The following is a 24406-nucleotide window of genomic DNA, read 5'->3' on the forward strand; positions in this document are numbered from 1 at the left end:
CCTTTTTATTCAAAAACAATACTATTTTTTTAGAAATCTCAACATATTTCGATCCTAAATTTAACGTATAATCAAAGAATTAATCCCTTTCAAGTTTCGTGGGGAAGTAAATGTGCACAAAAAATATTATTAATTGTAAAAAATTAAAATTTGGTCGTGTTATTGTGAAACATTGGATCAAGTAAGTAAGATTTAGGTAGAGTAGCCTATTCAACCCAAGCCTCGAACCAACTGGTGGGTCGAGCTCTTTGGTCGAGTGAGTGAGATTTGGTTCGAGTAGGCTACTCGACCCAAGCCTCGTCTCGACACAACCGGTAGGTCGAGCTCTTTTGGGTCGAGGTTTACATCTAGGTCGAGCTCGACCCAACAAGTCGAATGCTCGAAATCGATCGATTTAGGGTGCGAAACAGGTGGAACCAAGAAATCGATCGATTGAAGAAGATGCTACCTGAATTTGTGAGTCGAGCTCGACCAAATAACAAATCTAGTGATAAAAATCAAAATAATAAGTCGAGCTCTTACCAATACATGATTATCTCTTTGGATTTCTTCCAAACCTATCTCTTGTTGACTCATTATTCCATAGTATGTGAGAGCTGAGAACTCAGAAAAATTTGACAAAAATGATTATGCGAAGAATGGTAAAGAAGAAACAGAAATTGGGACGACTGAGAGTGAGATTTTAAGAACGAGCTCGTCATGTAAGTATTTTAAGTTTTTTTATTTAATTAAATTTTAAGTTTTATTATACATAAATTAAATTTTAATTACACTAATATTTGAAAAATAATAATAATAATTATTTAAATATAAAATATACACCACTATTTTTTTTAATTTTAATTTTAATTAATACGTCCCGATGTCCTCATTTTCCCATCGTATCTTTGTGAGCTAAAAGAATCGACTTTTCATTCTGACAGAAACCCTAACACTTGTTTTTGACAATTTCTCTGCTCATATCTCTCTCCAATCCACGATTCTGCCGCCATGGCTTCTCGGAGGCTGTTAGCCTCATTCCTCCGGTCCTCCGCCGCCCGCACCTCAAGATCCATGTTTTCCGCCGCCCCCAGGCCCCGGGCGCTGCACCGTCCCTCGCCCGCCGGTCACTTCCTGCACCGGTTTGCTGCTCACTACGCCACATCTACTACGGCGGCGGCCACCCCCTCAGCCCCTGCACCTTCCACTGGTGGGCCGTCGGGGAAAATCACCGATGAGTTCACTGGCCAGGGTGCGATCGGGAAGGTGTGCCAGGTGATCGGAGCCGTTGTCGATGTGAGGTTTGACGAGGGTTTGCCCCCTATTTTGACGGCGCTGGAGGTCTTGGATAACCAGATCAGGCTTGTTTTGGAGGTGGCGCAGCACTTGGGTGAGAATGTGGTAAGGTGTATTGCTATGGATGGGACTGAAGGGTTGGTCCGAGGCCAGCGTGTGCTCAACACTGGATCCCCCATTACTGTGAGACACAGATGCTTGTCCTTTTTTACTGACTGAATTTCTTGAGATGGAATTGTTGTTGATTTTCTATCTTTTGGGGATTTGACAGTGGTTAATTTTTAATTTATTTGGAAACTTTTGGGTTCTTGGGGGCGGGACTTGATTTTGACATTATTTGACCTCGGTTTGTACTAGATCGATCAGTGTTTTGGTTCGTCCCTAGTATGAAATTGATTGGATTTGAATTCTTTGTTTGGCGCGGTAAGACTTATTTCTCCTATCATGCATTTTCCCGATGGCCTAACGTGGACATGTGGTGCCTTTATATGCAATGAGAGCGTTGTGTATGATTAGTTCTTCGTGAGATGTATTTGGGAGCAATTTATTTTAACTCACTTCATTCGTTCATAGGTGCCCGTTGGTAGAGCAACCCTTGGACGTATCATTAACGTCATCGGAGAGCCAATTGATCACAGGGGCAATATTAGTAAGTGAATTTCTACGTTTTTTGTTGTTTTTGTTTTTGTTTTAATATATTTGGGTAAATTGTAATTGCTATGTTTCTTTTGGTCCGCAAATGCGCCGAGGAACTAACAAAAAATTGTACCTTTTCTAACGAATTATCGATGTTACAGGCACTGAACACTATTTACCAATTCACCGTGAAGCTCCTGCCTTTGTGGAGCAAGCTACAGAGCAACAAATTCTCGTCACTGGTATCAAGGTGCTTGCTGAATTCTAATAAAGCCAATTTTGTTTGATGACAATTGTTTAAGTCCATATTTTTTACCTTGTTGTACTTGTCAATCATTGGAGTTTGGAACCTGTTGCTGAACTATACTGTGTTTTTTTTTATCCCAGGTCGTCGACCTTCTTGCACCTTACCAAAGAGGAGGGAAAATTGGTTTATTTGGCGGTGCTGGTGTAGGAAAAACTGTGCTTATTATGGAACTGATTAATAATGTTGCAAAAGCTCATGGTTCATTGGTTTTTTTATGCAGTATATGCTGTGAATCTGTTGTTGATCGGGCTTGTCTGACTGTCTTTTATTTTCCTTGCCAGGTGGCTTCTCTGTCTTTGCTGGTGTAGGTGAACGTACTCGAGAGGGCAATGATTTGTACAGAGAAATGATTGAGAGTGGTGTTATTAAGCTAGGTGACAAGCAGGTCTGCATTTATCAAGTTTTATGATTGTTATATCAAATTTTTTAATGGCTTTTTTCTTATTCTTCTTTGTGTACTGATTCTCAGGCCGATAGCAAGTGTGCCCTTGTCTATGGTCAAATGAATGAACCCCCAGGCGCTCGTGCTCGTGTGGGACTTACTGGACTTACAGTGGCCGAACATTTCCGTGATGCGGAAGGGCAAGATGTGCTCCTCTTCATTGACAATATCTTCCGATTTACTCAAGTAAGTTTTGTGCTCATGATCATTCTTGAAAAGTTATTTGCATTTGTGGCACATGTGCCAGATGGTAATGTACCTTTTTCTTTTCGTTATAATTCCTTTCAGGCCAACTCAGAAGTGTCTGCTTTGCTTGGGCGTATCCCGTCTGCAGTCGGATATCAACCTACTTTGGCAACAGATCTTGGAGGCCTTCAAGAACGCATTACTACAACTAAGAAAGGTTCCATTACATCTGTGCAAGCCATTTATGTGCCAGCTGATGATTTGACAGATCCAGCACCTGCAACCACCTTTGCTCACTTGGATGCCACAACTGTGTTATCTCGACAGGTACATAGAGTTTCTTGATTTTCCTCAAAGAAGCCTGATTTCGATAGTTCATGAATTGAATATTTCAATTCTTCTTGCTCCATCGATTAGATTTCTGAGCTTGGTATCTATCCTGCCGTTGATCCTCTTGATTCAACATCTCGTATGCTTTCCCCACACATTCTGGGAGAAGAACACTACAATACAGCTCGAGGTGTACAAAAAGTCCTCCAAAACTATAAAAATCTTCAAGATATTATTGCCATTCTTGGAATGGATGAACTTAGTGAAGATGACAAATTGACTGTTGCACGTGCTCGTAAAATTCAACGGTTCTTGAGCCAGCCTTTCCATGTTGCCGAAGTTTTCACGGGTGCCCCGGGCAAGTACGTAGAGTTGAAAGAGAGCATCACCAGCTTCCAGGTAAAATTTATTTGAATCTCATCCTTGGTTATTTGCTGTTTTCAAGAATGTTTAATTTGCAATTTTCATTGACTTGCCTATGTTACTATACTCGCACATGATATCATCAAGGTTGCATTCGATGTGAGAATTTGTTGTTGAGCATATGAGATGAATTTCTGATGGGGTCCCATTTTGTAAGGATTTGAAAATCCTTTATTGTGAAATGTGAATCGACTATGTACTTTATTTTGCTTAAATATATGTAGTTCAAAAACACCAAAACAAACACATTCAATTCAGATAATGAACTTGAATTATTTGGCTTCAAAGGCTTCAACCCACTCTGAGTATTGTGTGAGATGTCCTGGATGAGTGCCTTATTATGAGGATTTTATTTTTTGTACTGCAGTGAACTGGTTTCTTGAACCAGCTTCATACTTAGTTTTTAGGTTCTTATTCATTTACTAGATGCTAGATTGTTAGGTCACTCCCGAAATGATGTTAGGTTGTTTTTGGATAAAAGAATTTGGATTTTTACTAGGATTTCAACTGAAAGGATTTGAAATGTGTGTATTTCAAATGACTAAGGTGGATAGTGGATTTGAAATTAAAGCAAAAAAAATATACTTCGACAACACGAGATTTCAAATCCTTTATTCTAATTTTGCGGCAAATGGATACTGTAATGACCATGGGCTCTCCCGATCTTGGGTATTCCCTCACGGGCTTTCCCATGCATCATTACTCGTAGAACTCTCCACCCCTGGCAGTGGATTCTGTGCTCCCCAGGTTTCGATCCTACGACCTCCAGGCTAAGTACATTGATATCTCAATTGGTACCAGGTTTCAAGGATCTATGTACTTTTATTGTAATGATCATGTGCTCTCCTGATCTTAGGCCCTGCCTTCACGGGCTTTCCCATGCATCATTACTCATTGGACTTCTCCCCCTCGCAGGAAAGTCTTTGCTTCCCCAGGTTTCGATCCCATGACCTACAGGCTAAGTACATTGATCATTGAAGGATTTTGAATTATTTTATATCCAAATTCATTGAGCTTAATTAAACTTTAAGATCTTTAGTTTTTTAAACTCACTGCATAACAATTCTAATCTCGCAAATTATAATAATTTGAAATCCAAATTTTAAATAATTTTCTCAAAGTTAGATTAGCTTTTTCTAATGCAATCAGGGTTATGTCTCGATTCAAATTGTAACAAATATTTTCTGATGGTGGTTATGTTTCAGAAATATATGAACTACCACCTTTATCCACAAATTTATGCCATTTTTTACTATATGTTTAAAATTCATCATTGAAGCTGCAAATTCATTTTCAAGTTAGAGTTTTCTATCCAAGTTTAATCTTTGTTTACTTTACTAATATGTCCATGTTGTTTAGGATTTGTCTATATTCCTTGCAAAGGGTTCCGGTCAATATGATGATATCCAGTACCCTAACAGCTTTCTTGTGTTTTTCCTTCATTATTTTGATTTATCCTGTGGTCCAATAATGTCACCAGTTGGCATTTTACACATTTTGTTGCTTCTAACAGGGTGTCTTGGACGGAAAATATGACGATCTTTCAGAACAATCTTTTTACATGGTTGGAGGAATCGAAGAGGTTATCGCCAAGGCAGAAAAGATTGCCAAAGAATCTGCTGCTTAGATACATCAAAGCTTTCTTAACGTCCTCTCGCCCTTCGCTAGCCAAAATAAGTTGGTTCTTGGCAATGCCAACATCAAGAATTCTTCCGTTTTACTCTTGGGAACATAATTTCTGAATCTCTCTTTTACTGTTTCATATGAACCGTGTGTGACTTGAGCTATGAGCATACCTGGCCGAGCCCTCGTTTGTTATATCATGTGACCTAATAATGGGGGTCACGACGCTGTGGCCTTGTATATTTTTGCTTAATTTTATTTTTCTGAATATTTGACGTGGTCGCTGAGGAGAGCCTTTTTCTTATTTTGTTCCAACTAATATGCATTATGGTTACTTCAACAAAGGCCATGTTTGTTAGCTAAGCTAAAATTTTCGTATGTTTTTGATAGGATCGAATACTTGGTTAAAAGAGTGTTTAGAAGTAAACACACACAACTTTTATCAATTTTCGGAAAGTTGAGTTCAGTTTAGTGATAAACTGATACTCGGAATCTTGTCAGTTAATATCAATCAGTTAACAATAAAGTGCGGAATAAAATTGACTGATAGATAGAATAAAAACTGAAATAAGAACACAAGATTTTATGGATGTTCGGAGATTTCAAACACTCTTACGTCACGCTTTTTATCACAAGGACAGGATATTCACTTAAAGACTTTGATCGGTACAAAAGTTTGTACAGACTCACTTCAGTTTAAACTTAACACTAACAATATTGAAACTCTTAGTTTACAAAAATGCTTAACAGTATACAACTGAGTTTAGCACAGCTGATATTTTACAAGATCGAATTTTACAAAGATAACACTGCGCTAGAAAGCTCAAAAGAGTAGCCTTGATTGCTACGAATATATGAAATAAGCGTGAGCTATTATTTCAGCAGAGGAACGTCGTATTTTTCAGAGAGTAGACAAGTTTAGATGTTCAGAACTTTGATGTGTTATCTGTAACTCTCAGCTTCTTTTCTCTGCTATTTATAGGCTTTTATTCAACGGTAACATTTAATAGAATTTGAATCTTTTTGTCCGTTGGTTTGCCATGTCAACATTTTTCTGACATTCGTACACTGCAGCTGAATGGCGGCGTTCCCACTATCTGTTGCAGACTGATTTTGTACTATTGTCGGTTGAACGTCCTTTTCTTGATGTGTACAGCTGAAGGATCAGCTGATAAGCAATAGTTGATAAGTTTACAACTGTTTGTAGCAACTGATCAATTTTCAACTGATTAATCAGTTGTTTGTGATGTTCAGTTCAGCTGGTTTCAGTTTGCCTTTGATAAACTTCGCATTGATCTTTCAGTTAAGAAATCGGTCTTTTTGATCAGTTGATTTAATCGATTAGACTTACGGTTTGTCAAACATCGAAATTAAGTTTCCAACAATTTCCTCTTTTTTGGTGTTTGACAAAACTTGGATGTATGAACCGATCAACAGAACTAAAATGATATTCTCCGAACTCTTTGTAGATAAAATAACACTTCTAATGTACAGATTCGTACAAAGAATGAAATAATCTTCAAGAATCTTCAAAATCTGCCATAATCTTATCAATGTCATCTTCTCCGTGTTGATCTTTTTCTTGTTTCTCTTATCATTTTTCTCTTTTTTTGTCAAACGCCTCTACTTTCTTGGATAAAGATTTAACCTCTGATGTGACGTACCGTACTTTTTCTACTTAAAATTTGCGGAAAAATTAAAAAAAATTTCTTAAACATAAAATAACCTTCAAAGTTTGCCATAAAACATCTCAACCAAGTCCCCCATAAGACAGGGTTGTTGAAAATAACTGCAATAAAATTTGCTCACAAAAGGTTTGCTCAAAGTATTTCCATCAAAATATGAAATCAGAGTAATTTAACTTTTGCATAAAACTTAAACATTGCGGTCCTCGGGTTAGCCTCCCGCTCAGTCCAAGCCTGCCCTTTGGTCGCCACCTCCTGTCTCCTCATCAACATACTCACCTGCATCGATTAAGTCTAGTGAGTCTAAAGACTCAACACGTATAACTGGAAATAGCGAGTACTACATAATAAAACCGCATGCAACTTTAAAAATAGAACATACATACTGAAACTTGAATTTAACATGCTTGAAACTTGAACATCGCGAGCTTAACTTAGACGTGCCATCACATGAGCTTTTCTTAAACATTCTCATAACATAAACTTGAGCGTATAAATCATAATTTTGCGTAGAGGTATGTTTCAAAGTAAGTGACCCATAGCATAATAAGGCCTGATCAGACACACCACGATACTGGGCTGACAGGGACGTATCCACTGCCGCATACATAAGATCCCCGATCATAAGTTTAACGGGTGAATTGGTCCATGTTCATAAGTTTAACGCTTTCCAATCCCGATCTGAACCCGTTCATAAGTTTAATGGGGCGGAGAGGTCCTCGGCCACGTTCACCGACTTCCAAACCCATTTATACATTTGGCCACAAAGCAATTAGCATACCTCAAAACTTTAAAATGTTTTCTTTTGCACGTCATCATACTTACTTGGCGTTGAGGGATTCGTTGGACTTCGACTGGGGCCGTTGTTACAACATGCTAACATGCAATTGCATACTTAACTTGCATAACTTAGACGTAGAAATCCTACTTACTCTCAAGCTCAATCATTCCTTAGGACATTCTACAATTTCCCATGGCACGGCCTTGATAACCCTTGCACTAAACCAAGACATCAAACCCCAAAGCAACCATCATATTCTTCTCAAAAGCGTGAGTACACGGACCCCGGCCCCGGGTCTGTGTATAGGTCCGTGTAGGGTCAGTGACCTGTGTGCGAAGGAAAGGTGAATGCACGGACTCCGTGCCTGCCTCCGTGTAGGGGTCCGTGTATCTACGCAAGTTCGACACCAAAAAGAAATAAAGGCACGGACCCCGTATCAGGGCCCGTGTTTAGGTCCGTGTGTCCTCGATTTTACTGTACCTGGGAGAAAACTTATGCAATGTCTATTCACACAATTTGACACTTAGGATGTGATTCAACAACTTAAGACTCTTCTTAGGACACCATAACATTGCACCAAAACTCGTACAAACGCCTCAAAACACGACGTCCACTCTACTACCCAATGCAACACAAAATACAGTGATTGACATCAAATCGATATCCTACGACTTCCCACTAGTTCAAATGCCTAACGACATGAAACGTGACCTCAAAAATACTCCAAACATCATTACCAATATATCTATACGCAGCAAAAATCATCCGTCGATCTCCAACGAAGCCTGCAACACAAAACTTTAAGAACACATCAATATCATAAAATTTCTGAAAACGCAGTTTGAGCAGTCCCACAAAAAACGCCATAAATCACTCGATATGCATCCAAAAATCTCGAATTTTATATCGAATCGAAGGCATCGAAAAGTTCTACCTTTTTTTTGTTGAAAGTTTTCTCAAAATCTTGACTGACAATTCGCAGTTTTAACCAGAACAGTCAAAACGTGGTTTAGATCTAAAATTTTTCCTTCAAAGTCGATCCAATCAATTAACCGCTCAAACTACAAACATCATACACATGATTTTACACATAAAAACAACGCAACACATAATATGACATGATCGGCGCAGCAAAGGAGAGATTATACGTGCCTTTTGATAATAAAAGTTACCGAACCGGCGATATCGAAGCGAAAACGGTGCGAAGTTTGATCCGGGACGACCGTGGCACTAAAATCCTTGAAGAATTCACACGAAAATTGCTGGAAGATGGAGAGGGGAAGGGGCGGCTGCTCTATGAGTGAAGAACCCTAGTTTCCTCTCTCAAAATTAATAAAACTGAATTGTGATAGTGTGGGTGTGTTTTGCCGATATCAGTGTGTGAAAAAGTGTGTAAAATGTGTAAGTGTGTGTGTGGCGTGGGTTTAGATAGTAATTAGGAAATAAATTATTGCTATCATGCGTAATTAACATGTAAATAAAATGCTAATCCTCCACTAACTAAATAAAATCTCTAACTTTAAAATAACTTGCTCAAAGCCAACTTTAAAAGTCTTAAAATTCTAAAATTTACTAAATACATAATTTTAGGCATAAAGGTGCTAAGGCTAAATAAATTATTTAAAACGCCCCATCCTCGACTAAAATAAAATTACCACATTTAAAAATTGCCAAAAATCGTCACCGGTCTTTTCCTCACTTCCGCCTCGAATAATCGCCTGAAACATGAAACTCGAAAGACATTTTAACGTGCATCACAATAAACATGACTAATTAAAAATAATACATTCAAATAAATTATGCATGGCTAAGAAAATCATTTTAAATTAAATAACCGATTTAACAAATAAATAATGCATGGGTTTTACGTGTACGAATTTGCGCTCTACAGTTCCTCCCCCACTTATAAAAATTTCGTCCTCGAAATTAAGTCTTACCGAATAACTCCGGGTAGCGAAGTCTCATATCTGCCTCTGACTCTCAAGTGGCCTCTTCCACTGATTGGTTTAGCCACCGAACTTTGACTAGCTTAGTCACTTTGTTCCGGAGCCTACGCTCTTGCCTGTCTAGGATTTGAACTGGTTTTTCCTCATAAGACAAGTCTGGAGCCAGCTGCAACGGCTCATAACTCAGAATGTGCGAAGGATTAGCCAGATGTTTCCTCAGCATTGAGACATGGAACACATTGTGTACCCCGGCCAGTTTTGGCGGAAGGGCAACACGATAGGCTAGTGTCCCAACTCTGTCCAAAATTTCAAACGGTCCAATGAACCTCGGACTCAACTTGCCTCTTTTCCCGAATCTCATCACCCCCTTCATAGGTGCTATCTTGACGAAAACATGATCACCAACGGCAAATTCGAGATCTCTCCTCCTCTTATCAGCATAACTCTTCTGACGACTCTGGGCGGTGTTCATTCTATCACGAATCTTGACCACCACGTCTGCAGTCTGCTGAACTATTTCTGGTCCAAGTTCCGCTCTTTCTCCGACCTCGTCCCAATGAACTGGTGATCTGCACTTTCTTCCATATAAGGCCTCGTAAGGAGCCATACCTATTGATGATTGGAAGCTGTTGTTGTAAGTAAATTCCACTAGAGGTATCTTAGACTCCCAAGTTCCCTGAAAATCAATCATACACGCTCGCAACAAGTCCTCTAAAATCTGAATCACTCGCTCAGACTGGCCATCTGTCTGCGGGTGAAAAACTGTACTGAAAAGCAACTTTGTCCCCATGGCTGCATGTAAGCTCTTCCAGAAGGACGATGTGAATCTCGGGTCCCTGTCGGACACAATAGTAACTGGGATCCCATGCAATCGAACGATCTCCCTTATATAAAGCTCCGCATACTACGACATGGAAAAAGTCGTTTTCACTGGCAAGAAGTGCGCTGACTTAGTGAGTCGATCCACTATGACCCAAATAGCATTAAAACCTCTAATTGACTTTGGCAACCCAACGACGAAGTCCATAGTAATATTCTCCCATTTCCACTCGGGAATCGGGAGTGGCTTAAGCATTCCTGCTGGCCTCTGATGCTCTGCCTTTACCTGCTGACAAGTGAGGCATTCAGACACAAATCTGCGGATGTCTCTCTTCATCCCTGGCCACCAATACAAGATCTGCAGGTCTTTGTACATCTTGGTACCTCCTGGGTGGAGTGAATACGGAGATGCATGTGCCTCTGATAAGATATCTTCTCTGATGGAATCTACGTTAGGCACCCACATTCTTCTCTTGTATCTCACAATACCGTCTGACACTGAGTAGAGCATACTGCCCTTGGCTTCATCTTTCAGACTCCACTTCTGTAACTGTTCATCTGAAGACTGTCCTTGACGGATACGGTCTAGCAATTCAGACTTGACTGTCAGATCAGATAGTCTGGGAGCTCTGCCCTTACGATAAATCTCTAGACCAAATTTCTGAATCTCGGACTGAAGAGGTCTCTGAACTGACAACTGTGCTATGACTGCGACTTTTCTGCTCGGGGCGTCTGCCACAACGTTATCCTTTCCCGGATGGTAGCTAATTTCGCAGTCGTAGTCTTTTACCAGCTCTAACCACCGCCTCTGTCTCATATTCAGTTCTTTCTGCGTCAAGAAACACTTGAGACTTTTGTGATCAGTGAAAATCTGACATTTCTCGCCGTACAGGTAGTGTCTCCAAATCTTCAACGCAAACACAACGGCGGCTAACTCTAGGTCATGCGTCGGATAGTTCCTCTCATGCACTTTCAACTGCCTGGAAGCATAGGCAATAACCCGACCATGCTGCATCAATACTGCGCCCAACCCGAACTTAGATGCATCGGTGTATAGCACAAAATCACCTTGCCCTGTCGGCATGGCTAACACAGGTGCTGAAATAAGAGCTTGCTTCAGAGTATCGAAGCTCTTCTGACACTCGCCACTCCACACGAACTTAGCATTCTTCTTGGTCAGTGAAGTGAGTGGCACTGCTATGGACGAAAATCCCCGAATACACTTACGGTAGTAACCGGCTAAACCCAAAAAGCTGCGGATTTCTGATGCATTCTTTGGTTCCACCCATTCCTTTACTGCGGCTACTTTAGCTGGATCCACCTCAATCCCACTGCTAGACACTATGTGACCCAAAAACGCTATTTTCTCCAGCCAAAATTCACACTTACTGAAATTCGCAAATAGCTTGCGACTCTGCAACGTTTGCAACACGGTCCTCAAATGCTGGCTATGCTCCTCATGGCCCTTCGAGTAAATGAGAATGTCGTCAATGAATACTATGACGAACTGATCAAGGTAGGGCTGAAACACTCGGTTCATGAGGTCCATGAAAATTGCTGGAGCATTAGTCAATCCAAATGGCATCACTAAGAACTCGTAATGCCCATATCTAGTCCTGAAGGCGGTCTTGTGCACATCTGCATCCTTAACCTTCAGCTGATGATACCTGATCGAAGATCTATCTTAGAGAACACTGTAGCTCCCTGCAACTGGTCGAACAAGTCTTCGATTCTAGGAAGTGGGTATTTGTTCTTGATCGTTACCTTGTTCAATTCTCGGTAATCGATGCACAGCCTCATACTCCCATCCTTCTTCTTTACAAAAAGCACTGGTGCGCCCCAAGGCGAGCAACTAGGGCGGATAAATTCCTTGTCGAGAAGCTCCTGAATCTGCTGCTTGAGTTCTAACATCTCAGCTGGAGCTAATCGGTACGGTGCCTTAGAGATTGGCACTGTGCCTGGCATGAACTCAATTGCAAACTCCACCTCTCTCTCTGGTGGAAGACCTGTGACGTCATCGAGAAAGACGTCTGGGAAGTCTCTGACTACTGGCACCTCTGATAAAGACGGAGTGGGTATGTCAGGTGCAGAAATAATGCTGGCCAAGAAGGCCTGACACCCCTTGGAAATGAGTCTCCGTGCCTGCATGCAAGAGATCATGCGTGGAAAACTCCTCCATCTGGCAGGTTCAAACAGAAACTGCTCCATGCCCAATGGTCTAACCAAAACCGATCTCTTCTGAAAGTCGATCAAGACTCTGTTCTTTGTCAACCAGTCCATTCCCAAAATAATGTCGAATTCCGGCATCGGCAAGACGATCAAGTCGGCATATACTAGGTGGCCGTGCAATTCCAGATCAATGTCTCTGACCACACTAGTAGCTGACAGCTCTTCCCCTGATGGGACTGTTACTGAATAATTCACATCGAGTCCTATGGACTTGATGTCCAAGTGACCAGCGAATGTCTCTGATATGAATGAGTGGGTGGCTCCTGAATCTATCAAGGCCTGAGTGGCTATTCTCTTAATGAAAATATTTCCTGAAAGACGTTAGCACACGCAGAACTTACATTCCCAAAAATTCTAACATTAACCTCAAACATAGCAGAAAATTACTATCCTAAATCACTCAAAATATTACTAGCACCTTAACAATCCCAAATAAAATCCACATGCAAGGCAAAATAATACTGAACTTGGGTAGAAAAGTTTACCAGTCAGTAAAGTGGTGTCTGGATCCGCCTCCTGTGCGTGCATGGCGAATACCCTGCCCTGGGTTGGCTGCTTCCACTGCGGGCACTCCTTCACAATGTGGTCACTGGATCCGCATTTGAAGCATTTGCCTGATCCGTACAAACACTGGCCCCTATGCTGACGATTGCACTTTGGGCACACGGGGTATTCTGGCTTCTGAGGAACTCCCTGCTGCTGGATTGGACCCTTGCCCTGCGACGGTCCGTGATACTGCTTCTTCCATGGCGGCCCCTGGGGAGGCCTCCTATGCTGGGGTCGCTGATGCTGCTGCTGCTGGTACTGCGGAGCCTGATAGGGCCTCTTGCCCTGCCTGTCAGCCTCAATATCTCGCTGGTCTTGCTCTGCCGCCAGCGCTCTAGATACGGCGACTGCATAAGTAGTAGGGCCAGCTACCCTCACATCACGGCGCAAGATCGGCCGCAGTCCATCCATGAAATGCCTCAGCTTTGCTTGGGCATCATTCGCAATGAGGGGTACGAAGTAACACCCCCTCTCAAACTTTCTGACAAAATCTGCCACACTACTGTCTCCCTGTCTCAGCGTCATAAATTCCCTGGTCAGACGAGAGTGTACCTCTTCAGTGAAGTACTTGGCGTAGAACACCTCTTTGAATCCAGCCCAAGACAAGGTCTGCAAGTTAACTGCCACCGACGTACTCTCCCACCATAGTCTAGCGTCCCCTAACAGAAGGAATGTGGCACACCTGACCCTATCAGTATCGGTCAGTTCCATAAAATCAAAGATTACCTCGATGGACTTAATCCATCCTTCCGCTATCATCGGGTCAGTGGTACCCGAGAACTCCTTTGGACTCATCCTTTTGAACCTCTCGTAGACAGCCTCAGGCCTGGGCCTCTCCCCTGCACCCACTACTGCAGCCTGGTTCCCCGCAAACTGCGCGAAGAACTGCGTCATACCTGCAAGAATCTGCGCCTGCATATCCGGAGGTGGACGAGGAGGAGTGACCCTCTCCTCATCGCGATGCTCTCTGTTCTCATCCCTAATTTCCCGGTTAACCAGATGTCTGGGAGGCATACTGTTCCAACAATTTACCCAACACGTAAACCCAATATGCATGAATATAATAACAATATCCTAAGATGCACGAAATTTAACTTAAAACATGGACATGCTGAAATCATGATTCAATGCTAACTACATACATAATGCAAAATTTTAAAACTCACAGACTTGAGGTGTGACTTCGAGAGCTTCTTGCGACTGGCAGTAGGCATGACTCTTTACAAGAACACCGCTCTGATACCAACTGTGACGTACCATACTTTTTCTACTTAAAATTTGCGGAAAAATTAAAAAAAATTTCTTAAACATAAAATAACCTTCAAAGTTTGCCATAAAACATCTCAACCAAGTCCCCCATAAGACAGGGTTGTTCAAAATAACTACAATAAAATTTGCTCACAAAAGGTTGGCTCAAAGTATTTCCATCAAAATATGAAATCAGAGTAATTTAACTTTTGCATGAAACTTAAACATTGCGGTCCTCGGGTTAGCCTCTCGCTCAGTCCAAGCCTACCCCTTGGTCGCCACCTCCTGTCTCCTCATCAACATACTCACCTGCATCGATCAAGTCTAGTGAGTCTAAAGACCCAACACGTATAACTGGAAATAGCGAGTACTACATAATAAAACCGCATGCAACTTTAAAAATAGAACATACATACTGAAACTTGAATTTAACATGCTTGAAACTGGAACATCGCGAGCTTAACTTAGACGTGCCATCACATGAGCTTTTCATAAACATTCTCGTGACATAAACTTGAGCGTATAAAGCATAATTTTGCGTAGAGGCATGTTTCAAAGTAAGTGACCCATAGCATAATAAGGCCTGATCAGACACACCACAGTACTGGGTTGACAGGGACGTATCCACTGCCGCATACATAAGATCCCTGTTCATAAGTTTAACGGGTGGATTGGTCCCTGTTCATAAGTTTAACGCTTTCCAATCTCGATCTGAACTCGTTCATAAGTTTAACGGGGCGGAGAGGTCCTCGGTCACGTTCACCGACTTCCAAACCCATTCATACATTTGGTCACAAAGTAATTAGCATACCTCAAAACTTTAAAATGTTTTCTTTTGCACGTCATCATACTTACTTGGCGTTGAGGGATTCGTTGGACTTCGACTGGGGCCGTTGTTGTAACATGCTAACATGAAATTGCATACTTAACTTGCATAACTTAGACGTAGAAATCCTACTTACTCTCAAGCTCAATCATTCCTTAGGACATTCTACAATTTCCCATGACACGGCCTTGATAACCCTTGCACTAAACCAAGACATCAAACCCCAAAGCAACCATCATATTTTTCTCAAAAACGTGAGTACACGGACCCCGGTCCCGGGTCCGTGTATAGGTCCGTGTAGGGTCGGTGACCTGTGTGCGAAGGAAAGGTGAATGCACGGACTCCGTGCCTGCCTCCGTGTAGGGGTCCGTGTACCTACGCAAGTTCGACACCAAAAAGAAATAAAGGTACGGACCCCGTGTCAGGGCCCGTGTGCAGGTCCGTGTGTCCTCGATTTTTCTGTACCTGCGAGAAAACTTATGCAATGTCTATTCACACAATTTGACACTTAAAGGATGTGATTCAACAACTTAAGACTCTTCTTAGGACACCATAACATTGCACCAAAACTCGTACAAATGCCTCAAAACACGACGTCCACTCTACTACCCAATGCAACACAAAATACGTCGATTGACATCAAATCGATTTCCTACGACTTCCCACTAGTTCCAGTGCCTAACGACATGAAACGTAACCTCAAAAATACTCCAAACATCATTACCAATATATCTATACGTAGCAACAATCACCCGTTGATCTCCAACGAAGCCTGCAACACAAAACTTTAAGAACACATCAATATCATAAAATTTCTGAAAACGCAGTTTGAGCAGACCCACGAAAAAACGCCATAACTCACTCGATTTTTTTCCAAAAATCTCGAATTTTATATCAAATCAAAGGCATCAAAAAGTTCTACCTTTTTTGTATTAAAGGTTTTCTCAAAATCTCGACTGCAAATTCGCAGTTTTAACCAGAACAGTAAAAACGTGGTTTAGATCTAAAATTTTTCCTTCAAAGTCGATCCAATCAATTAACTGCTCAAACTACGAACATCATACACATGATTTTACGCATAAAAACAACGCAACACATAATATGACATGATCGACGCAGCAAAGGAGAGATTATACGTGCCTTTTGATAATAAACGTTACCGAACCGGCGATATCGAAGCGAAAACGGTGCGAGGCTTGATCCGGGACGACCGTGGCACTAAAATCCTTGAAGAATTCACACGAAAATTGCTGGAAGATGGAGAGGGGAGGGGGCGGCTGCTCTATGAGTGAAGAACCCTAGTTTCCTTCTCTCAAAATTAATAAAACTGAATTGTGATAGTGTGGGTGTGTTTTGCCGATATCAGTGTGTGAAAAAGTGTGTAAAATGTGTAAGTGTGTGTGTGGCGTGGGTTTAGATAGTAATTAGGAAATAAATTATTGCTATCATACGTAATTAACATGTAAATAAAATGCTAATCCTCCACTAACTAAATAAAATCTCTAACTTTAAAATAACTTGCACAAAGCCAACTTTAAAAGTCTTAAAATTCTAAAATTCACTAAATACATAATTTTAGGTATAAAGGTGCTAAGGCTAAATAAATTATTTAAAACGCCCCATCCTCGACTAAAATAAAATTACCACATTTAAAAATTGCCAAAAATCTTCACCGGTCTTTTCCTCACTTCCGCCTCGAATAATGGCCTGAAACATGAAACTCGAAAGACATTTTAACGTGCATCACAATAAACATGACTAATTTAAAATAATACATTTAAATAAATTATGCATGGCTAAGAAAATCATTTAAATAACTGATTTAACAAATCAATAATGCATGGGTTTTACGTGTACGAATTTGGGCTCTACATCTGAGCTGATGTTACAAACATCATTCATCTGAAGTTCTTGCATGGTGTCCATTCTTCTGGTGAGAGAGTTTTGCATGAAGTCAAAGCGATTGTTGAACATTTCTTGTGTCTTAAAACATGCGTTAGCTGATGCTATGTCCTTTTTGATTTGATCCAAATGGAAGAACAAGGTTGCAACGTCGGATGTGATCTTCTGAAGACTTTTAAACGTGTTCTCCTTCATTGTATCAATCTTCATAGTATGCGCCGGTTGAGTCGATTTGACGTCCGAAAGAGAAGTCATCATACTGACCAGGTTGTTCTGAATTTCTTGAATTTCTTCAAACATAGATTCAGTTTTTATGTGAATATCAGGAGACATGGCTACAGAGGTTTTTGGTGCCTCTTCCTGATTTTGTTGATCAAAAATCACTAACGCCCTGTCAGTTGTTTCCACTTCTGTAATTTCCGGAACATCTTCAGTTAAAACTTCTTGAATTTGAGGGGGAGAAGAAAACGTTTGACCAGCAGCTTCCTTTGAAGATTCTTCAGTTTGAATATCAACTGAGATAGAAGATGGGTCGTTGACAAGTTCATCAGCGGATACACTGTCTGGCCTTTCAGTTGATTGGCCAGCTTGAACTGTTTCTTTAGCTTGAACCTGAACAGTCTCTGTGACTGGTTGTTCAGTTAATCTTGGCTCTTCAACATGCACTCGTTCAGTTGTTATGAGCACCTCTTGTTCAGTAATAATGTTTGGCTGAATTGGCTTGTTGATTTTTTCTTGTTCAGTTGTGGCAGACGACTAACTGCCTCTTCATTTTGAATCAAAAACTGTTCTTCTTCTGGTTGTTCTGTCCCCTGAGGCTCTTGAGCTGTGTCTGTAGACAAAATACTTAGCTGAATATTAGAGGCAACTGCTTGGATAACCTCATCGATATTTGCCAAAGATAAATCAGCATTGGTGTACAACTGAACTTCAGCAGGGGAGCATTGAGGAGCAGAAGAGGATTGTTGCACATCTTTTGTTGGAGGAGCAGTTGCTTTTACTAATGATTCAGAAACTGGTTCATGAGTTGTCTTCTGGGTTTTGACTGAGGGTTCGACTTCTTTTTCAGATGAGTGATCATGTGAACCAGTTGGAATGATCAGCTCTTGATCCATTTCCCATTGCATGATTGCCATCTGCAAGGAAATAAGATCGGAGTCCAACTGATCATATATTGCCTTGTCATTAAAAGCAGTCGGACTGGTAGGATCATAGTTTTGCCTCAGTTTAGCAACCATTTGGCCTAGCTTCTTTGCACGGATTTGATCAAAGAAGTTTTTCTTCCGTTGCAAGGCTTGCCGAATCGAAGAGGCTTTGACAATCTTCAGAATAACGGCCTCAGGTTTGATAAACATCTTCAAAACTTACTTCTTTTCTAACTGCTTGGGAAACGCATCAGTTCTGAAATCGATCCAGTCCTCATAAACTTTCAGTTTATTCTCGGAAAATTCATTGATCTCGGTCCAGATGAGATCAATGTGAGTTTGGACAGTGTTGGTTGGGCGGGGTATTTCTTGCAATTTTCCCTTGCCTTTCGGATCAGTCAGGACATGAGGAAGACTCAGTCCTGATGAGGTTGCGTCAATTCGTTCTGTAATCACGACCCCTTTGGGTCTAGCAACAGGTAGAGACGAAAAACCAGAAATAGTGATTAATGGAGCCTTGACTCCAGTCAATTTCTTCTGATCACCAGATTCGGTGATCTTCTTCTTCGGTTGGTCTTCAGAAAGAAGTAACTGAACCTCAGTTGATGGTTAAGTTTGTACAACTGTTAACTGTGTAGCCTGAATAGGCTGTTCGGCTCCTGACTGAATCAGCCTTTAAGTTGGAATGGTTCCAACTGCAGCAACAGGCTTTGTCTTTAGAGTCCTGGGTTTCTTGGTGATTTTTGGTGAAGGAGTCTTCTCAGAATCGGACTCACTGACTATCAGTTTTCTCTTGGTGATTGTCTTCTTTGTTCTCTGGAATGATTTGGGAGCTTCTTACGTCCCTATCTCCTTCTTCACCTTCGGAAATTTTTCAGGAGACATATCCAGTTTGGGCTTAGGCTGCTGGACATTCTTAGCATTGAAAACTTTGAGTTTGGATGATTTCTCATCGGATCAGAAACTTTGATTTTTCATCCATCAGCAGACAATAGATTGCATTTCTTCAACCTCAGCAGTTTTGATATCAGAAATGTTGGCTAGCCCGTCATTAGGCAGATGAAATAGGTTGCAGAAGGATTCTTCTTCAATGATCAACAACTGACTATTGACAGTAGTAGCGATGGTGCCGGTAGTAGTGACATAGCCATTGGCATAAAGTTCGTGAATCTATTTGGGGTAGATCTCCTAGGAAGATAATCCCAAAAACTGTTTTAGACCAGCTGCTTCCAGTTTGAAAAAATGTTCTTCACAGCTTCATCTGGAACAGTCATGATTGAGACAAAGTTGATTGCCATATCATTTAGAACATGGGCCGGGACTTGATTTGTCATTATAGGAAATGATTTTCTGCAAGAGAGAATGCTTGGAGTTTGAATTTACTCTGTAAATTCGAAATAAGCGTAAAGGAAAACTGAATGGGAGTGGGTATAGTACATATGTACGTGACTTTTCAAATTTTGGACACGTGTCAGTCCAGGAAAAATTTGGATAAATCGTGTGTACGTGTGATGAAACATATGTGTGAAATTTAAATGGTCTACGTGAGGCCACATTTCAAAACACTATTTATTGGAAGACAATAATTAATGCGTAAACAGTCAGTCACATCAGTTAATATGGAATCATTACTGATTAATCAGTTAACGTACTGGAGAAGATTAGTTGGGACAACAACTGAGTGGTCAGTTGTGAGCTGAGTCACATCAACTGAAGACCATCTCACTATTTTCTTCTCAGTTAATCGATTGAATCAGATATTCTCCCTTAATAAATGCATATTTTATATTTTGAAAATTGAAACGACGGTTAATAAAACGTGTAATTAAAGAAAAGAAATCTTATGCTCAGAAGATGAATCGTCCAATGTAATGATTGCGTCTCTTCAGTTGCCTTGAACCTTGGCTATTAATAGAGATATTATGGTTAATCATAAATTATCAACAAGTAGATAAATATCAGTCTAATGGCAGGAGCAAGTAGTTCAGGTGTTCCAGACATGGCTGAAGCATTTATGCAGACAACTATAGAAGCAAGGAAGCCAGCGATGGAGAACGAAGTTTTTGAGAAGATTATGCAGTTCTGGCTAAAGCTTCAGGACTTCCAATCCTTCCAGCAGGGAGGATCAGCTGCTACCACCAAATGGGTAGCAACGATGAGGAAGTATCGGCTGTGCCTTCGTTTTGCTAATGAGGTGGACATCTTCACTGATGAAGGTGTCTACCTTTTTATGCTTATAAAGGAGAGGAGGACTCTGAAAAAGATTGCTATTTCAGAGGGCTTCCTAAAGACTTCCACTGGGGGATTAACCACTTGGTTATCCTCGTGGAGGTCTGCGGTTAAAAAAGAAATTATCAATGTACGCACTACTTTTAATAAATAAAAGTTTATTTAGTTTATCGTCTTCTTTTTACTTTTCTGCAAAAAAACTGATGTCAATCGAATAACACTAACTGATAATAACTGATTGAAATGTTATTAACTGACAACTGATTAATCTGAGCAGTTACCACTAGATAAAGGACTAACAGATTGGTTATAACTTATAATAAATAAAATGACAACAAAAAAAGACATAATCAAGTTAAATCAATTAAACCAAGTATATTTCGAAAGTAAGAAAACTTAGTCTATGGTAGTGGTTTGGTGAAGATGTCAGCAGCTTGTTGTTCAGTTGACACATATTCCAGTTTGATTGCTTTCTTCAGAGAATGATCTCTGATGAAATGATGCCTGACATCAATGTGCTTGGTCCTTGAGTGAAGAACTGGATTGTATGTGATCACAATTGTAATGCCCGAGATTTGATTTTGTTAATTTGAGATTAATGATTCTGAATTGTTGCGATTATAGACGGACCAATCCGAGATATGATTTGACTTGGCATGTGTATTGTGTTGTGCGAGGATAGAAGGTCTCGCGCATATGCGCGAAACGAGCCGCGCATATGAGCGAGCATGGCAGAAGACCTCGCGCATATGCGCGAGAAGAGGCCGTGCATATGTGCGAGTAAGGGAAGAGAAGAGATGCCGAGATAGTAAGTCTCGCGCATATGCGCGAGGAGAGGGCGCGCATATGCTCGAGCAGATGAGAAGCCAAGGCGTCGAGACAGATTGTCTCGCGCATATGCGCCGAGGAAGGTCGCGCATATGCGCGAGACGTGCTGCTTAAAGAAAGATGTCACATGGCTTAGGCATGCATGATATATATATATATATATTAAGCCTTCCATTTCCCTTCAAACCTTCAGAGACAACCGAGAAGTTCCAGGGAGAAGCTTCAAGTTCTCTTAAGATTTAAATTGATTTTGGTGCAAGATCTAACCGTTAAAATTTCAATCCGAGTTTGATTCCTTGACCCTCTCGACAAAGGCTTCACACGGACATAAGTTTCCGTATGTTTTGATATGATTTGGAAATATGATATTGAAGGAATCAGATATAATTAATATATGGTGTTCTTGAGATATTAGACATTGTATAATCGAAATCGGATTGAAGAACAGATACCGTATGTAATTGTTATGATTTTTCAGAGTTGATTTGATTGAGATTATACGGATTTGGTATCAGATTATGGTACAAATTGAGGTTATGAGATTTATGTGATGTTGTGTTATTGACTCGATTGATGATTGAGTTGTCGGTATATCGAAATGATTCCGTTACACTGTCAAAATGTACCGAGAGTGAATATTGATCCTTACATGTCTTACATGGAATGATATGTTGATATTGTGCTACTCGACATTGTCATTTTTGATTGATATTGACAGCTTCGGCATCGAGACTTTCTTTGAAACCAATAGAAGAACAAACAACGGTTTCAATTGAACAACGAAAGGTATAAATCAATGTTGAACCGGGAGGATATATGTAATGCCCAAGAATTGTAGGTTGATAAGATGAGATTATGAAGTTTGCATGAAAGGACACCACCCCCGCGCCCCAGTTTCTACCGCACCCGCGGTGTAAGGGCAGAAAGTAGAGTTTTGACTAAAAGAGAGACCGCACCCGCGGTCCAAGACATACCGCACACGCGGTCGTTGATTTTGAAATGTTGAAGGGTTGCCGTAGCCAGAGCGCACCCGCGGAGAAAAAGGGACCGCACCCGCGGTCGCTGTTTCTGAATTTTTAGATGGGGCTGCAGAGAGCTAAGCGCACCCGCGGTCAGAAGTGAGCGCACCCGCGGTGCGACGTGTTGAGTGAAAAATAAAACNTTTTGGAAGTGTTCCTAAATTAAAAGTTTGGCCAAGTGAATAATGTATTTGAAAATTGTGATTTTCATAAACATTATTATGGACTAAATTAAATTAATTCAAGTGTTGAATTAATTATACACTAGTGGACCTAGTAGAGTCCAAATAATTAAATTAATTCAAGTGTTGGATTAATTAAATCATATTGAGTCTTGTAGAGCTCAATTAAAATAATTATTTAACTAGTGGGACTTGGGTAAATTCAAGTAATGTTTAATTAGTCTCAAATATGTTTGAGATAATTAAAATTAAGTCCATGGATTTTTAATTGTTAAAAATCAAATAACAAAGCATGCTTGGGAGGTGGAAGGTTGTGGATTACTTTTTATTAAAATAATACAAGGCATGCACCTTTTGATTTTTGCTTTTCTCACAACCAAGACAAGAAAATTAAATTATTCTCCCCTCCACCAAAAAGATGCAATGGCCGAAAATTTGCTCTTGTTCTCTCCAAGTTTTTCCTCTCATTTTCTTCTTCAAGTGTTGAGGAAAGAAAATTCTTCTCATTGAAAAATCCTCTTAGTTTTCTAGTGCAAATTAAGAGGGGATCTACCTAGTTGGTGGTGGGCTTAATAGTTGAGCAAGGAGTGCTCAAAGGAAGCTTGAAGATAGTTTCTACCATTGAAGAGCTAAGGTGTTTACACCTTAGTTGGAGCCATACATCAATCCTTGTGATTGATAGGTACATTTCTTAACACACTATGAATGTCATTTTGTGTTTTATTGTATTTGCTACACAAGAATGTTGGTGGCCGAAAATTTTATGCTAAAATCAAAATTTTTGTGCTTCCGTTGCGTTTCCGGTCACCGTAACCGATCCCCTTTCAGATCTAACCGTTAGAGTTTCAATCCGAGTTTGATTCCGTGACCCTCTCGACAAAGGCTTCACACGGACGTAAGTTTCCGTATGTTTTGATATGATTTGGAAATATGATATTGAAGGAATCAGATATAATTAATATATGGTGTTCTTGAGATAATAGACATTGTATAATCGAAACCGGATTGAAGAACAGATACCGTATGTAATTGTTATGATTTTTCAGAGTTGATTTGATTGAGATTATACGGATTTGGTATCAGATTATGGTACAAATTGAGATTATGAGATTTATGTGATGTTGTGTTATCGACTCGATTGATGATTGAGTTGTCGGTATATCGAAATGATTCCTTTACACTGTCAAAATGTACCGAGAGTGAATATTGATCCTTACATGTCTTACATGGAATGATATGTTAATATTGTGCTACTCGACATTGTCATTTCAGATTGGTATTGACAGCTTCGGCCTCGAGACTTTCTTTGAAACCGATAGAAGAACAAACAACGGTTTCAACTGAACAACGAAAGGTATAAATCAATGTTGAACCGGGAGAATATAACTCGAGTTAGATCTGACTTGAGTTTCCCTAAATCACATACTTATTTGATTGCATTGATGTTTGCAAGTTATGAGATTGATATGCTTAGTCTATTGAGTTATAGCAAAGCATGTATTGAGTCAGGGCGGAGGTGCCTATTCAATGGCGGAGGTGCCAAGTCTTTGGCGGATATGCCAAGACACTGGCTGCTTGGTTTATATCGATGTTGCGTAGGAGCAGATCGGCTTCTATTGCGGAGATTTGGTATATTATGCCAATGTCCAGGAATCAGGATCCCTAGATTAGAAATGAGTTGAGTCTAAAATGTTGAGTTACGAGTTTATTTACAGTTTCTATTAATTCATGTCTTTCATATTATGATACATGCTATTGATATCTGTTGCATGCTTTTATATCGATTCATATGATTGCGT

At 40.4% G+C, this 24406-nt stretch overlaps 1 protein-coding gene across 1 annotated transcript; it reads left to right on the forward strand.

The window, feature by feature from the left end:
* The first annotated feature begins 876 nt into the window (after positions 1-876).
* Positions 877-5492, forward strand: LOC140975317 (ATP synthase subunit beta, mitochondrial-like). Its single transcript, XM_073438978.1, has 9 exons — positions 877-1458; positions 1849-1924; positions 2073-2161; positions 2299-2416; positions 2500-2603; positions 2688-2846; positions 2949-3173; positions 3264-3575; positions 5113-5492. The coding sequence occupies exons 1-9, from the start codon at positions 991-993 to the stop codon at positions 5224-5226; spliced, it is 1665 nt and encodes a 554-aa protein (XP_073295079.1). The 5' UTR covers positions 877-990; the 3' UTR covers positions 5227-5492.
* The last annotated feature ends 18914 nt before the right edge of the window (positions 5493-24406 follow it).

This window comes from Primulina huaijiensis, chromosome 4, assembly GCF_012295235.1.
Source record: "Primulina huaijiensis isolate GDHJ02 chromosome 4, ASM1229523v2, whole genome shotgun sequence".
NCBI classification, from domain to species: Eukaryota; Viridiplantae; Streptophyta; class Magnoliopsida; order Lamiales; family Gesneriaceae; genus Primulina; species Primulina huaijiensis.

Bases quoted from the DNA above. Each gene is read 5' to 3' on its own strand.
- LOC140975317 (XM_073438978.1), top strand. From the start codon at position 991: ATGGCTTCTCGGAGGCTGTTAGCCTCATTCCTCCGGTCCTCCGCCGCC. The intron at 1,459-1,848 runs GTGAGACACAGA...ATTCGTTCATAG, and splicing joins ACACTGGATCCCCCATTACT to GTGCCCGTTGGTAGAGCAAC. The intron at 3,576-5,112 runs GTAAAATTTATT...TGCTTCTAACAG, and splicing joins AGAGCATCACCAGCTTCCAG to GGTGTCTTGGACGGAAAATA.